General features: G+C 33.8%; 1 protein-coding gene across 3 annotated transcripts in view; it reads left to right on the plus strand.

Annotated features, from left to right (window-relative positions):
* The window catches only part of LOC148941834 (uncharacterized), a 102,040-nt gene extending 84,478 nt beyond the window's left edge, over window positions 1-17,562 (plus strand). For all 3 annotated transcript variants that reach the window (XM_089102872.1, XM_089102874.1, XM_089102873.1), the window contains exons 16-19: window positions 480-607; window positions 3,263-3,499; window positions 6,048-6,189; window positions 10,471-17,562. In XM_089102872.1, the coding sequence (XP_088958998.1) occupies window positions 480-607; window positions 3,263-3,499; window positions 6,048-6,189; window positions 10,471-10,535 (572 nt within the window). In that variant the 3' untranslated portion in view covers window positions 10,536-17,562. The remainder of the gene's footprint in view (window positions 1-479; window positions 608-3,262; window positions 3,500-6,047; window positions 6,190-10,470) is intronic.
* The last annotated feature ends 402 nt before the right edge of the window (window positions 17,563-17,964 follow it).

A 17,964-nucleotide genomic window follows, 5' to 3' on the forward strand; every position in this document is an offset into this window, starting at 1 on the left:
GCCTTCAGACCCAATTATGGGACTACATAATTATCTAGTATCGCTGGTATATACAGATACCTAAGCCTACTCATAGAAGTTTTCTGGGGAGGGTTCACAGTTTGAAAAAGTGCCAAAAAGAAACTAAATAGGCGAAAAATATAGGTGGAAAATAACAAAAAATCATAAGAGCTGAAGATAATGAGAAATTCAGGGGCCAGAAGGCTCCCATGCTAAGGAATTATGATCAATGACTACTGATAGAACAAATTCGTAGTTTTCGAACTCTTCGAATCTAGCAATTCAGTATAATAGATGGCTCTCCTGTGTTTTACATTTTTATGTTGATTTTTTAATACCTCAATTTTCGTTACATCCTTAATTTGGTGGGCTCCAAAATTTAGATTATTAAGTTAAGTAATCTGATATTAATTAACTAAGTAATTTATATTGATTTGTATTAATTAACTCCGTAATTTAAGTTGAAACTCTTTTTTCAGCCAAGGCAGACATGGACGTATCTTTAAACAAATCCTTGTCTCCAATTTCGTCTTCCGATGTGTCGTCGGTATCAACAAAAAAAGCACCAAGTAAACTAACAGGAAGGACTGTTAGCCAGTTTCCACAGGTAAGTTTTTCCTTCATTTATCATTTTTTTGGTTTTATTTATTTAATTGATCTATTTTTAATATATATTTTTTCTATACTTAAAAAAAATCTGGCAGCACCAGTTCCCGAGAATTTTGGGGGGGGAAATTATTTTGAAAGCCTCTGGAGAAGGGGAGAGAGGTTAATGTAGCAACGTAGCAGCGCCTTTTGGCTGTAGCTCCAGTTCCCAAAAATTTAAGAGGAAAAGGTATTTTAAAAGCCTATGGGGAAGATAGAGGTTAATATTATAACTTTGCAGTGTCTTGCGGCAGCAGCGCCAGTTCCTGAAAATTTTAGGGGAAAAGATAATTTAAAAATCTCAGAGGAAGGGGGAGGTTAATATAGGACAGTAACGTAGCAGTGCCTTTTTGGCAATAATGTCAATTCACTAAAGTTTAGGAGGATTAAATCCCCCTTTTGACCCCTAATTGACACCCCTGCCTTGAGATCACCACATTTATACCTCGATCACCTCCTATGTAAAAAGGAATGACGCAATAAAATCGTATGTTGAAATAACGCATAAAATACTTTGCAAAACCATTACCTGCAGTTAACGTCAAAAAATTGCAAGTTAACGTTGCAGTGACTTGAGATTGATGCATTTATATATAAAGGAATGTAAAGTGTTGAAATCAGATGTCGAAATAACGTATAAAATGCTGTCTATGTGCTGTTTAACGTTAAAAGTCCAACGTAGCAACGTAGTAATACCTTAAGGTTAATACATTTAAGGAAAGCCATGCACTAAAACCGCGGGTTAAAATAACGTATTAAATACTTCTCAAAATAATTATGCGCAGTTAACGTCAAAAATCCAAGGTACCAAGTTACTTAGCAACGTTGCAGTGCCTTGAGGTCGACACATTCATATATAAAGGACCGTCAACTCATAAAATCACGCGTTAAAATAGTGTTATAAAGTGCTATACAACAGAATTGGGTTCATTTAACGTCAAAATTCAAACGTAGCAATTATTCACATTTTCTAGATATTGCTTAGCCAATAACCGCCAGATACATAATCCTAGCCTGATTTTTATAGTACTTTTAAATTTAAAAATACAATCGTTATTTTATATTTAGGGAAAATTTTTCAACGGGGAATTTTTAGGGAGAATTTTCCGTGGATGAGTATTCCGCAAGGGGGAATTGTCCGCGGGGGGAATTTTTCACCTTTTAATCTTCTAAAAATATGATGCTTATTAATACATGGGTGAGGGGTAAGCAACAGGGTATGTCAGCAACGGGTCATCTAGTCTTGAATAAAAAATTCAAGCCTAGCTATAATTAAAGACCAACCCATAGCGATGGTATCCAAAACTCTAAAAAGGAAAATTTTGATAATATATATATATATATATATATATATATATATATATATATATATATATATATATATATATATATATATATATATATTAAATTAAACTAATTTATACTAATTTTTTTTTTTGGGGGGGGGGTTTAACCCCCAAATAATGCCCTCCTCTTTTTTTTAATTTCTGTAGGGGGATGGAATTTTGGTACTTAAGTATTATGCGCCACTCACTCAAGTTTACGCTGTGTAAAATTCGAGAACACACAGGTTTTTATATATATATATATATATATATATATATATATATATATATATATATATATATATATATATATACTTGTTGGTGTTGTGCTGAGGACGGCACCTTGGACATATGGCCGAAATATTCACAGAATTGAATTCCAATTTCTTGAGAAAGTGTCTCCTATTGTTTCTAAGTGTGTTTGTTTATTGAAATTCTCAATTCCCTAACTAAGAAAATGCAAAATTTTGTGTTTTTTTTTGTCATGAGATTTCTTTTTAATTTTTCACTAGTAGTAATCGTATTGACTCGTGTCGATCATAGTATTTCAGGAGGGATTTCCTAAGAATGGAATTTTTTGTTCTGGATCGCCCCCCCCGCCTGCGGGCTTTTCAGTCCCTGAAACGTAGCTTTAGTCCTTATATTTTCATTTTCTTGTTCGATTTGTCAGATAGAAACATATAGGGGATATATTCCATCTAATGCATAGCTCCCTTGTGGGAACTCCTTAATCAATCCAAATCTAGTTTTGGTCAAATACCCAAATATGCCATTTGTCCTCGAATTAGGAAAAATGAAGAAAAAAAATAATGGTTGAGGGGTTATTATTATGCTGTTCAAAGTTTCTCATTTGTGTTTTTATTGTTTTGTGCTCTCATTTGAATATTCATTTACAGATCTTTAGTTTTTTTTTTTATTTCTAGGGGGAAAAACAGTGGTGTCAATTCACGAAAATATAGGGGAGGGGGCAAATTGTATTTCTCCAAAAATCTAGGAGGGGCGATTCTGTTCTTTTTTTGTATTTTTTCAATGAAAATATCAAGAAAAGGTATTAAACCTAGGGAGGGCAAAAATTCTAAGAGGGGAATTGCCCTAACTGATGCTCTTTGAAAAAATGCTTGATTTTTTTTTTTTCAAAGAAAATATCAAGAAAAGGTATTTATTTTAAACCTAGGGAGGGGGGTAACAAAAAAAGTAACTGCCTCTTCGCTTCCCCTAGTGATGCTCTTGGGAAAAATATTTGATTTCATTTTTCACTTGTTATCTATAAGCGTATTTTTTTTTATATATAGATTGAAAAACCCGTCGTCAAAGAAGACAAATCTGGAGCTTCCTTGGATTTGTTTAACCAACAAAATCGCCAAACTACTCCTCCATATTTAAACCAGCGCCATGAAGGTTTTTCAAAATCTGGCCATTTTCCAATTGACCCACGTGTTGGCCTCTCTCATCCGTCAATGTCAGAAGGCCTCCTTCACCAATTAATGGGTGTGCCGCCTCAGCAAAATCAGCGACCAAATCCCACCCAGGTACTATTTTGCGAAGCCCATTTTCTTTTTTTATTATTGATGCAAAATTAAAAGTGTTTTAAAGTAAACTCGTAAAAAAGGCTGTGGAGTAAACTCAGGCGAAAAGGCTCAGCTTTTCTGCAAGATACTTTTATTATCACTATTTAATTAATTATCATCACTAAATTAATTATCACTCAAGACACTAAAGAGTCCTTACAGAGAAGTGAAAAGCTCAAACTTGGTAACTCTCCTGGATTGGACGGTCCTATCATAAGCCCCTCCCCATTGAAAAACTGATAGTAAAGTATTGGTCCAAGGCCACACTGGAACAGACTCAAGAGTCCCTATAGAAAAGAGGGGGATCTTAACCATGGGTCGTGTCCAGGATTTTTATTAGGGAGGGCCTAATAAAAAATTTGCAATTATTTATCTGCCAACATATTTTTAAGCAAACTCGTAAAAAGATTATCTAATAAACCCAGTTATTTATCGAATTGTGGACAGTTACTATTTCTAAAGTGTGTGTTTTGTATAACTACCTTGTTTGGTTTAATAAAGTCACTTAATAATCATGGTTACAGTCATAGCTGCAGAGGTGGTTTTGGGGGAGGGTGGATGCACTGGCGAGCGTGAATGCAGAAGCACAGGGACGCTCCTCCACAATTGTCGACTTAATCAATCTTCCATTCGATATAATTTGGATACATTTCAAAAATAAATATGAAAATTGTGTTTTTCTGTAAAGTAAAAACTAAAAAACAAATTTTTGAATTTCAAAAATCAAAAATTAAAAAATTACGGGTCCTTGGCACGTGCCTAGGTTACATTGGCCTCAGGCCGTCTCTGCCCAGAGGGGGCACTTGCCCCGGGCGCAGAAATTTTTAGGGATGCAAAATTTCCAATAAATAATCTAAGGGTTATAATCATTTTGTAGTTTTGCAATTTTATTTTTATTAAAATTAAGACGATGGTACTTTAATAAATAAAAAGAAATAATAAATCCTTAATTAACTGATAAAAATAAAATGAAAAATAATTCAATAGTAATAATTAAAATAGTTAAATTTGAATAATAATTAAATAATTAAAATAATGAATTAATAAATAATTAAACAATAAATTACCAATAATTAGTAAATTGAAAATAATTTGTCAATAAATGAAAGTTTTTAAAATCGAAAATTCTCTGGGAGACAGGGGAAGGGGTGCTAATCAAGATTTTTCCCGGGGTGCAAGAGAGGCTTGACCACCCACTGTATAGCTGTAACCTAGTAAAGAGCTACTGGTAATTCAAAATCAAAAGACACGATGCTAACTAAACTATTAAATTTAAAATAATCTCGAACTAAAATAATTCCTGAATGGTAACTATTTTCCATTTTTATCAATGAAAAAAACAAGCTCTTGGGAATGTCGAAAACGTCTGAAACCCCCTTGAAAACCCTCGAAACAAAAAGGGTGCAAAAAGTTGAAACATGGTCAAAACTAAATACAACACAAGAAAAATAATTTATTTTGTTTTCTATTTTTACCCCTCCAAACCTCGAATTTTCTAAAGAAAATAAGTGAGAATTGAGGTTTCTTGGGATATGAATCAATGTCAAAAAATTATAGCCGTAGGTTTTTGTTGCGTTCCTGTTGTGTTGCGTCGGTTTTGTGTTTTTAGTAAATTGCTAGTTTTTCAGAATTTTTCAAATATTTGGTGCCAGTTTTCTTGAAAAAGGTTTCAAAACTTCGCTGTTCACTTTCATCAAAAAATCATGGTTGAAGACTCATAACAGGAGAAGTTTAGCCACATAGACCCCACATCACACAAAGGGCTATCACATTCACATTTGTTAGCCCCATAAAATACTGCCCAAGCTAAAATTTCGAGCTTGGTAAGCAATGATCTTCTTTTCGTTTGTCAGTCATGCTAGGGGGGCAATGGAACGTTGTAGATACTTTTTTAAGGTCTCGTTTAAAACGAAATGCTATTTTCTATGTGCTTATCTTGAAAATTCGTATTAATAGCGGTCAAATAAAATGTTACACGTTTTTGGAATCATTTCTGTGTTTATTTAGATTTGTCATTTCTTCTGTGATTCGGACGAACTTGATACAACTTTAAGTAGTGGTTGCGCTTTTATCATTTCTTCTTTTATTTAGATTTGTCAAGGCTTTACAGTCATGATAGACTTGGATTCATATTCTAGTTTATTTTAGAACCAGTATTGTATCGTCTGGTGGATTTTAAATACAAAAAAAAAATCTAGGTAAAAAACTAGTCTATGGGCTGTAAAAGAAAACACAAGAAAAATGATCTCACGAATTGCCTGTATAAAACTAGCCGTCTTCAGCAGAAAAAAAACTAAAATCCCCCCCCCCTCAAGAAAAACAAACACACTAATAGATTTACAATCGCTACTCACATATACAATTGACGAGGTACCTCCATGAAAATACAAAATCAACTGACAAGATAAGACAATGAATCTTAATTTATTTAGTATAAAATTAACTTAATTATTCTCTTGAGAAGTAATCCTTAGTTTAAATACATTTTTTTTGTCGCTGATTTTTGTAGTTTGCCCCTCCGTCCCCTGCGATGATGCGAGCCTACCCTTCAGCCTTTGATTTTCAAGCGAAAATGCGTGCAGAACGCCTCCCTATGTCCAACGAAGGGCTTTTGAGTCAAATGCTTGGTACTTCTGGGGGCAAACAAATGCGTAAGTCATCTATTTTTTCTTTTTTCTGTCTTTCCCTCTTTCTCTCTCTCTCTTTTGCATTCTTCCCCTCCCTTCTCTCTCTTCCTGTTTTCGCTCTCTCCCCCTCCCCTCTATATCTCTCTTTTGTTCCCTCCCTCCCCCCTTTCTCTCTTTTGCCCTCTATCTCTCCCCTCTTTCACTCTTTTGCTCTCTCTCCCTTCCCTCTTTCTCTTCCAGTTTTTGCTACTAGATGTGACAGAACATAATTTTCAGTATGTCTAATGATTACCTTAAACCCTAAAGCTACCTGATAGAAATATAACCAAATTCTAAAGCTAAATTAACGTCGAAATGGTGTTGTGCTTATGTTTTAATATTAATAAGTAAATTAAATTAATAATAAATTCTACTGCCAAATGAGTTATTTTCCGAAAATTACTTAATCGCTTTTTAGCTTAAGTTTTTAAATATTTTAGCAGCATAAGAAATCGATGCCACTGCGGGACAAAGAAGTGCAACCTTTCTGTTTCTCGGACTTATATCCCATGTTATGTCTATTCTTTTTAACCTCTTTAGCAGAGCAAAAATCGATATTAATTTGATCGTTTTTAGCCGAATTCGTCCTTTATGTGGCATAAAAAAAGCGATGCCACTGCAAGACAACGAAGCGCAATCTCTCTTTTTCCCAGAGTTATAACCGAGGGCACGTGTATTCTTTTTAGCCGAAGTTGTTTGTTACAGCTCAAAAAAAAAAGAAAAAAGTGTAACCTCTCTAGCAGAGTGAATACCTATGTCAGGTGACCGAGTAGCCGAAGTTTTTTTTTGCGGCTCAGAAAACAAAGTGTAATCTCTTTAGCAGAGTGAAAATCAATCGTTTTTAGCTGATTTCGTCCTTTTTATGGCATAAACAACGATGCCACTGCGGGACAACGAAGTGCAACCTCTCTGTTTCCCAGAATTGTATCTTATGTCATGTGTATTCTTTTTAGCCGAAGTTGTTTTTTACGGCTCAGAAAACAAAATATAACCTCTTTAGCAGAGTGAAAATCGATGTTAATTTGATGGTTTTTAGCCGAATTCATCCTTTTTGTGGCATAAAAAAGCGATGCCACTGCGAGACAACGAAGCCCAATCTCTCTTTTCCCCAGAGTTATTACCGAGGTCAGGTCTATTCTTTTTAGCCGAAGTTGTTGGTTACGGCTAAAAAAAAAAAAAAAAAAAAAAAAAAAAAAAAAAAAAAAAGGTAATCGCTGTATCAGAGTGAGTACCGAATGTCAATTCGCTTTTAGCCGATTTCGTCTTTTTTTATGGCATAAAAAACGATGCCAATGCGAGACAACGAAGCGCAACCTCTCTTTTTCAAGACTTATATCTAATGTTAAGTCTACTTTTATAAGCCGAAGTTGTTTTTTATGGCTCATAAAACCAAAGTGTAACCTCTTTAGCAGAGTGAGTACCGAATTTTAATTCGTTTTTAGCCGATTTCGTCCTTTTTATGGCATAAAAAACGATGCCATTGCGAGACAGCGAAGCGCAACCTCGCTTTTTCAAGAGTTACATCCAATGTCAGGTCTATTTTTTTAGGCCGAAGTTGTTTTTTACGGCCCAAAAAAAACAAAGTGTAACTTCTTTAGCAGAGTGAGTACCGATGTCAATTTGATTGTTTTTAGCCGAATTTGTCCTTTTTATGGCATAAAACCTATGCCACTGCGAGACAATGAAGCGCAACCTCTCTATTTCAAGAGTTATATCCAATGTCAGGCCTATTTCTTTTAAGCCGAAGCTCTTTTTTACGGCTCAAAAAAAACAAAGTATAACCTCTTTAGCAGAGTGAGTACCGATGTCAATTTGATTGTTTTTAGCCGAATTCGTCCTTTTTATGGCATATAAACTATGCCACTGCGAGACAACGAAGCGCAACCTCTCTATTTCAAGAGTTATATCCAATGTCAAGGCTAAAAAAAAAAACAAAGTATAACCTCTTTAGCAGAGTTATGAACGATGTCAATTTGATCGTTTTTAGCTTAATTCATCCTTTTTGCGGCATAAAAAATCGATGCCACTGCGGTACAGCGAAACGCAACCTCCAGAATTATGTTCGATGTCATATTTATTCTTTTTATCTGGTCTTTTTTTGCGGCTTTTTCAAAGACCGTTTGGTAATATTTTCGTATATAAAACAATTGTGAATTATTTTTTAATTTTCAGCTGTGTAATGTGAAGTGTGTAATTTAACTTGCATTTCCTAAACATTACTACTAAATGTTACTAAGAATTACTGCAACAAGCACTGTTGAGGTTCATTTTTAATATAAAAGAACCATGCATCTTTTGGTACTATTTGTTGTGCAAATACCCCATTTATTCGAACTTTCCGTGTGTTTCTAATTGCAAATAAGCTATATTTTCAGTATTAATTGCTACTTCTTTGGAATAGCTGGTTTTAACCTCCTACCCCCTCCCCCCTCCCACCACCACCACCTATCCCGAAATTTTAGTCCAACTCGTACAAAAGTATTCTTAGATTTTTTTTTTTTTCTAACTCTGTAATTTGAAGTTAATATTAAATTATGCATTTATTAAAGACGCTTGTTGACTTAAAGAAGGATTCTTATGTAGGAAAGTGGGATCAAAGGTTGGGTTATTTATCTCTAAACAAAGATCAATACAACTATTCATCCATGGTCGTATCTAGGAAAGTTATCTTTATACTCGTCCCCCCCCCCTTTTTTTTGTCTTTGTGAAGCCCCTTCCCCGACTTTTTCTGTGGTAATAAACTTGATAACACTTTTAAATAATTAGGTGGATTTGTTTGAAAAAAATATTTCCTTGTTCTTTGTTTGAGAAACAAAATTTATTTTCTTTTCTTTTTTTTCATTTTTATTTTTCTTTGATTTTAGTCAGACAATCTAACAGTAACACATCTAACTCAGTGACAGCTACACAAAATGAAAAAAAAATAATTGTGAAGAAGAAAAGGCGAGGATAAATCCATCCAGCAGAAAAATGAAGGATAAATCTGCAGATATTTCAATCAAGACCTCTGCTCGACCCTCCTCAGTGCACAAAACTAAATAAAAATAAGACATGCTAGAACAAAGAGATACAAAAAGAGAAAACAAGCGAAAGAAAAATCTTGAAAGATCTCTGTTTTAAGTATGAGTAGAACCAAGAAGGGTCCAGGGCAATGGTGCACTCAGACATTTTTAGGGGGGGGGGCTGACCAAGAAGCCCCTGGGCCAACCAACGGAAAACTTTAAAAGTTCCTGAGAAAAAAATGTATTGCAAGTTTTTGTGCAATATTTTTCGTAGTTGCTTTTGAATGCAAGTTTTGAATAGGGACTAAGGAATGGTAAAATCGAGCAGATTATCTAAGATTTACAAACAAAATCTTTTTCTTGTGGGGATACACCCCCTTTAGCCCCCCCCCCCTCAACCCCCCAACCCCCCCATGGGTGTGTGCCAGGTCCAGAGGACGGAAAATGTTTTTATTTTATGACTCTGGCACTTTAATTGTAAGTACTAGCATAACGTTAAACCACTTAAAAATTTGGAATTTGTAAAATATTCCGATTGAGTTATATTTTCCGCCTTCAGTTATCACTTAAGCATGAATTTGATTCTGTATCTGTCATCAGAGACATTTTAGACTTCTAATTTTTGCTCAATTTCATGCTTTTTCGCTTTTTTGATAATTCACTTCCTTCCCTAATGGACTCAAAGTCCTAGGCTATATAAAAAGAAACTAACATTATAACTGAAGAATTATCAATTCCATGATTCATTGATACTTGTTGCATATTATAAAAAAAGAATTCCATCATTCTATATGGTAGTTTTTTTACACGGCCTATAGCTATATGATTCCGTTAGGGTGGGGGGGGGGCTCAGGATGAATTGCCCAAAAAGCGAAAAAAAAACATAAAAATTAGCAATATATAAAAGTCTCCCTTTTTGTTTTAGCATGCCTCCTTTTGGAGAGCCGCTATTCTGCACCTTTGTGTAAAATAAAATAAACAAACCTCAGCAACAAACACTAAATTAAAATTTAGATTAGTTAAAGATTAATTAATTAATTAAAATTAGATTAATTAGATAAATTAAAATCGGATTTATCTCTAAGCAACGATTTCTTCTCAAACTTCTCAAGCTATTATATGTCTTAAGCATATTTAATACTTTATCAAACTTGATAATACTTGGTAAATAATTAGATTAAGTTTTTTTAAATAAAATCTTTTCTTTTTCTTTGTGTGAGAAAAAACTTCATTTGTTTTTGTTTTTATTTTCCTTTGATTTTAGATTTTGGCTCATATGGTTTTCCAAGTGGAAGGCTTGAGAATCTGGAAAAAAATATGCAAAAATGAAATCTTATACGATTTGGAAATAGTGAAGCTCGTGCAGTATACGTGTTCTGACATTTAAGTGTTTTGATAGTATGCAAAGTCTCTTTTCTAGTGTTATAATTGAATCGCAGTGCTATTTTGTCGAGACTTAAAGAGTGAGTTTCTGAATATTACCAAAAGTTCTTATCATATCAATATTTTTACGTTTATGAGTGAGAGTTTCGAATTTAGTTTCGTTCGATTTAGTGATTTCCTAAAAAAACAAGGTATACAATTGAACAGGGGTGACAATGTACGAAAATATTGAAGGGCTAAGGGTTTCTTTCATATTTTATTAATGAAGAAACAAGAAAAGGTAGTTTCCAAAATCTGGGGGTTGGGAATTAGAAGGGTAAATGACCCCGCCAAATTGGCGCCCCTGCAATTGAACAGCCCGGCTTTTATTTATTATGTTTTCTCAAAACTTCCCGTCAGTAGAGTGTGTTGTTTGCTGTCTCTTATATAAAACTTGAAAAGTCTGTTCTCTGTTTGCTTCGTTAAAGGAGGTGCGAGTTCTGTCTCTTATTGATAAGTCTTCCGTTTGCTTCGTTAATACCATAAGTTCTTATTTTGATGTTCCTTGAAAATGCTGAAGAGCCTGGTCTAAATTTCTCCTAAATATTTCTCTTCAGTATATGTTCGTTAATGTATCAGTATCCTACGAATAGGGGATATCCCCTTAAATTATTGTCCCTAATTTAAGAATTGAAAATTCTGTGCTCTGTTTGCTTCAAGAGGGCTAGAAGGAAAATAAATGTAACTGTAATGCCCAGTGAGCAATGAAAATGTAACCTCTGTGTCTGTGGGCGAAACGAAAGCTTTGAATATTTATAATAAGGCCCGAAATTTTTGATCTGATGTCTTTGGAGGATAAGGGGGCACCGGGTAGCAAAAAAGGCCCAAATAGGGGGAGGGGAAGGCTGGCTACTCTCCAATCACTTCTGATTGGAACTCTGTGTCTGTGGGCGAAACGAAAGCTTTGAATATTTATAATAAGGCCCAAAATTCTTGATCTGATGTCTTTGGGGGATAAGGATGCACCGGGTAGCAAAAAAGGCACAAATAAGGGGGGGGAGGGCCGGCTACTCTCCAATCACTTCTGAACTCTGTGTTTGTGGGCAGAACAAAAGCTTTGAATATTTATAATAAGCCCCAAAAATTTCTGGTCTGATGTCTTTGAAGGATAAGGGGGCAGTGGGTAGCAAAAAAGGTGCAAACGGGGGGGGGGCTGGCTACTCTCCAATCCCTTTTGATTCTTAAAAGGGGCACTAAAACAACGCTTTCTGTTTTGCATTGAGTGTGATTCTTAACTAACTTTGGATAGAAACGATAAATTTCGATGAGCGAAGACCACCAAGTGAGGTTGTCTTTTTGCTCTTTTTTGCTTTTTTTTGCTTTTTTTTATTTTTTTTTATTTTTTTTTCTTTTTTTGTCTTTTTTTTTTTGCTAGCAACATATTATCTTAAAACTTATTCATAACCAAAGGTGAACAAGATGAATATGACTTTTTAGATCTTGAACTTATTTTTTTTAGTAGCAATCCCTTTTAACGCATGGATAACCGAATTTGAGCAAAAAATAAAATATGAAAAGAAAATAATTATTTGAGTAAATTGAAAGTGTAGGCACAAGATAAATGTCACTTCTAAGCTCATGCATTTATTTTTTCTTTCTGGTTATAGCGGGACAAAAATAAGATTTTAAAATATAGTTATTTTAGCAATTTGTAAGCATAGTCGCAAAATAAATATCCATTTTTAGTTCTTTTTTTGCTCCTTAATTTACTTCGTAAAATATTTTACCGGCTACACTGGTTTATGAATTGGTCCAGTTTTTATTTACCTGTGTTTAGATGCTTCAACCACTTTTGAGTTTAACTGGATTCACGACTAATGGGACTCGCTCTTGAATTCTGTGATTCAACCTTTGATACGACCATGTATACAACTGAATTCTCTCCATAATCTCCATAACGGGTTAAATCTCCATGATTGAGTTAGTCAGGCTGAATCTACATAGGAGACTAAACTCTCCTAATAATGTGATTTTACGTTAAGAAGAAACGAAGGTCAGCCAAAATAATAATTTCTAAAGTAATAGATTGAACTTATAACCTAAATTACATCCTGCATTTCAGCGATGTCACCCGTGCACAATGTCACAATATGCACAGTGATTTCTCCATAATTTATTTACCCTAATTACTTGGTGCTGCGATGGTAATATTATTTTAAGATAGCTTTACGTATGTATAAATAAATATATATGGGGAGCTGATATCCTTGCTGCAAAAATTGATTTATGTTTTTTTCGCTTCTTAATATTTCAAGACGCACTTAATATTTTTTATTTTTGTCTATTGCTCTTTCAATTTGGAAAATTTAAAGAATATGATGCTGACTTTTTTACTTTCGTGGTTCTACTGAGCAGATGTTACTAATATGTTTGTAAAGTTCTCTAAAAATTGGTTGAAGTTGATATATTTTTAGTTTTAGATTTAGTTTAAAAAACTAAATCTTAATTTCAGACTAAACTAATTTTTAACTATTCATACTAATTTTTAACTAATTTTTAACTAAACTATTCATAAACTAATTTTTAGATTTAGTTTTCTATTTCAGAATAAGTTCCATTTAAGTTATTTCTTCACAGAACTCCATATTGGACATATATGCTTTCTCCATAACATATACATAACATATACATATAACATATGGAACATATACTTTCTCCATAATGGACTAAACTGTCACCATAATCTAATTTGACAGTAAATTAAAACGAAGGTCAGTCAATATAAAAATTACTAAAAAAAAAATGAATTTATAACCTAAATTACATCCTGCATTTCAACAATCTCGGCCATATAATATGGCCGAACATGCCATAATTTGGCCATAATATGGCCGAATATTGTGTATACTGGTCAAACAATATACACAATATTTACCCTAGAACTTCTTTAGCCTAAGTACTTGGCTCTGCGATGGTAGCACTATTTTGAGACAGCTTTTAATATATATAGATAAATATAATAATATATAAAATATTAATAATATAAAAAAAAAAATTTGTTGTATTCTGGGGGATGGGTGCACGAAAAGGGCGGAATGACTGAAGATTTTTTAAACTGATAAATATATTGCTTTATTTATTTATTTTTTTTACGAGTCTGTTTCTGTAATTTTTTGACAAGTGTTCCAGCATGTTTGTGAATGTCTGAGAGAATCTGGCGGATTTTGAGCAAAAAAAAGTTAGAATAACCACAATTTTTTCTGTTGTGGGGAATAATTCGAGAGGATTTTGTATTTTACTTTTATACTAAATTAACAAAAAAAGGTACGAGGAAGGAGGAGCTGATATTCTTGTTTGCAAGATTCGATAAATGTTTGTTTCGTTTTCTTTTTACATCCTATTGGTTATAAATATTTTTCTATTTCTTAATAGAACTTAGAAATAATAGAAAACTTAGAAATTGAAAACTTAAAATATTTTTGTCTCTTGCTCGTTCAATTTGGGAAATTAAAAGAACATAGGACTCTATTTTTTTACTTTCCTTGTTCTACTAAGCAAATGTTACTAATAGATCTGTGAATTTGTGAAATTTTTATCTAAAAATCACAAAAAAAAGAATGAAGATAAATTTATTCATTTAAGGACAACTTTTGTATTTTACTTTTAAATGAAGATATAATCTATTGTGGTTTTTGCTTATTTTGACGGTCTAAACATTGTTTCGAATCCTTTTTTGCATTTAAAGATCCCAATTTTTTAATTACCCGCCCGTGAGTGCCAAAACTTTCGCATAGGAGCTTACAGGGCTCCTCACTCTTCATTATAGACGCAGAGACTTCGGTTGTTACCTAGACCATGATACCCTTTTTGAGGTCTTGAGAGAATCTCTGCCCTTTGCCACTAGGTGGTTTTAATGTGTTGCCCTTTCTTCAACTCGCGAGGAATTTTCGCCCTTTACCCCAAGACAACTGATAAATGCTTCCCGTTTAAGTATACAATAATAAAGGCAAAGCTTGTATATCGAACCCTACAGGGCTCCTGACTCCCCTTTGCAGAGGCAGAGGCTTTTTTTCTGAGGCTATGTTTCCCTTTTTTGGTCTTGAAGAATGTTTGTTCTTGGTCACTGGTTTTAGTGCGTTGTCCTTTCTTCAACTTGTGAGGAATTTTTGTCGTGAGTCAGAAACTGACTAATAAACGGTTCTCATTTGAATGTAATCGTTGTTAATACTGGCAAAATATGTGTATCTGACCTTACCAGACTTCTGATTTCCCCATCCCCCTGCAGTCAGAGGTTTCAGCGAGTTGCTCTTTCTTCAACTTGTTGGGAACTTTTGCCCTTTGTCACTAAGCGACTAATAAATGCTTGCTGTTTAGATGTAAAGTAATTATGGTAAAAATTGTGTATAGGACCTTACAGAGTCCCTGACTCTCGTTTAAAATCACAGAGGCTTTAGTTTGTTGCCCTTTCTACGGCCCATTGGTAACTTTTGCCCATTGTACTAAGTGACTAATAAATACCATTTAAATATAAAGTAACTGGTAAAAGTTGTATGTGTACCTTACATGGCTCTTTATTCCCGTTTGCAATCACAGAGGTTTTAGGTTGTTGCCCTTTCGACAGCCCATTAGGAACTTTTGCCCTTTACCACTAAGTTACTAATAAATGTCAATTAAATATAGAGTAATTCTGTTCAAAGTTGTGTATAGGACCTATCATGGCGCCTGACTTCCGTTTGCAATCACAGAGGTTTTATTTTGATGCCCTTTCTGCAGCCCACTAGGAACCTTTGTCCTTGATCGCAAGGCAAGTGAAAGTCAGACAATTTTGATATAAGATTGCTAAGACTTGTGTATAGTCAAATATTGCGAGTAGAATGTAGTTTGTATGTTTGATTTCTGCCCTTCTAGTTATTTATCATGTGATTGGGCTGTGATTCGTAGTAAAATAGATATTAGTTAAGCGGTTTAGTGTAGAGAAAAAAAATGCTCAGTTTTTTTTTTGTTTTTTTTCATTCCATATTTATAATCGAAGTTTACCTATTGTTGCCTTTTTTTTCTCTTTTGTAAAGTGCAACTTTTTATTATACGGTTAGAAGATTTAACTTTGAATATTTCGATTGCGATTTACATTCTAGTGTTTTTTACGTTGAGTGTTCATTTTATGTATATGAAGTTGAAAGCACCTTTTTCTGTTTTTGTGTCTTATCCAGAGACGTCAATTCATGAAAAGTTAAAGGGATGACGATTTTTTTTTTAAGATCTAAGGGGGGGCTATTTTTTTTCATTGGAAACAAAAAAAGGTATTTTCAAAATTCCGCGGGGGGGGACTAGCCCCCTCAATTGACGCTTGACGGCTCTGGTTCCATTCCGCTGAATTTAAGAAGCAATTTGGAAGCATGTCAAAAAATTCATATTTTGAGTTTTTTAAAAAGGAAGTTCAAAGAATCTCCCCTTGAAGAAGTGGAAGATATTGGCCTTAAAGATGAAAATTTTGATTTTTGAAAAACATTGCCCTCTTAAAATTTTGACTTTGGGCACCTATTTGAGCCATGGTGTATTTCTATAGCTTTGCACATAAAAAGGATTGTTATCAAATTTCCGTCAAAAATTTATTTAGTTTGGTCGCCAAATAGTGTCCAAAAATGAGGGAAGATGGGAGGTTACTTAAATTTTGCTTGAAAGGAGGTGCCAAGAGCATTCGCAAAGGTGGAGGGGATAAAATTAAAGATAACCTCAGTTTTGGTAAATTTGTTTTGGCATGTGTTCTTAACCTTATATTATTTTGAGGGAAGGGGGGCCTTATATTATTTTGAGGGAAGGGGTGCTTCCAATACTACTCCCTTCCTCTGCAATACCATTCCTGATTCACAAATTTGAAACCTTTAAAAAATGAATTTAAAGAACAATGCATTAAAATTCAGGTTAACTCTAATTTAGATCAACGGAATTCTATAGAGGTCAGTTGCATAATACTGGATTAGTTTGGGTTGTTGCATAATACTGGATTAGTGTGGGTAAAAATAGGGGAGGAGGGGGGGGGGCTTCTTTCAAATTACTAGTGCCAAACGATTAGGACAAATCTATTTATAATTTGTTTTATAATACTATCCTTAGAATTTTTTACGTCTATATATGTTTGCACCACTCTTAGTTTTTGTAAAATTAATTATAGGATCCTTTAAATAAATAAAAAATCAATTAATGGTAGTTATTGAAAGTCTGTAATAATTGCTATCCCCTCCCCCCAAAGAAAAAATTTCGGGTGCAGTCCTGTTAAAAAACAAACGGCTATTAGGAGGAAAGCCTCTTGGCTTTCCCCTGCCTCCTTGGTCCCCCGAATCAAAGTTTTAGTATTTGAGTAATACTCAATCAGTGCTATTCTGGACGTTAAGAGATAACTTGAAAGAATTTTCAGGCTATTTCAAGAGGTTGTGGGTTCGTGACCAGAGGCAGGTTTATTCCTCATATTGTGTTTTTTTTTTTTTTCAAGAAACCCCATACAACCACTGTTTTGAAACAGATGTCCAAATGCACAACATATTTGAAGTAGCACCTCTATTATAAATATGTCCCCCTTAAGGGGGTGGCGGGAGTATCACTGTAGTCGTCACTGTTTTAAGTTTGTAGCGATTGCGATTGAATTATAAAGTCGTGCCCATTTTAAACTTTGTTAATACGTTTGTTGAAGCTATGAAAAAAACACAGTTTTTGTCCATAAAAATATTAAGGCTAGTCGACATTAACCCCAGTCTAAGTGCCTTACGGGAATTCAACCCGTCTTATATGCATTCTCCCCCCAAACTACGTCAAAAATATAACAGTGTGCAAACCACGATGTAAAGTGTACATATTCTCCTTGTATATTAAAAAAAAAGCAGTTTAATATTGAAATATATATATTTTCTTTTCCTATATATATATTTTTTTTCTTTTTGAAGCTTGAAATATCATATATGGTAGTTGTGTTTATTATAGAATAAATTTGCTTACTCGATTCATTGTTAGTTTTTGACAAAGATTTAGAAAAATTTGAAAGTTGTATACTATATGCGTTATGTTCACAAGCTGTAATTTTTAAGCAGTTAAGAGCAATCCTAGGGTACGTTTTTGGATCAATTCAGTTGTTTGTTTGTTGTTTTTTTTTTGAAGAAAGAAAGGGTTTATTAATAAAAAAAAAAACATGATAAAACCTCAAGACAAGCTTGTAATCGTAAACTACTAAAATTTATCAATGATGCCTTCATTATAGTATACAAGGTAAAAATATTCAGTGACGTATATAGTGAGCTATAGGGAGGGCGTTATGAGGGTACACTTGTGAATGAACAAGGTATTATACCAAGAATACTACTAAAATATATCTATGATCATAATGGTATACAGGGTAGTAATATTA

This window comes from Artemia sp. Qi Xiang Cuo, chromosome 17 (genome assembly GCF_049724085.1).
Source record: "Artemia sp. Qi Xiang Cuo chromosome 17, ASM4972408v1, whole genome shotgun sequence".
In the NCBI taxonomy this organism is placed as follows: Eukaryota; Metazoa; Arthropoda; class Branchiopoda; order Anostraca; family Artemiidae; genus Artemia; species Artemia sp. Qi Xiang Cuo.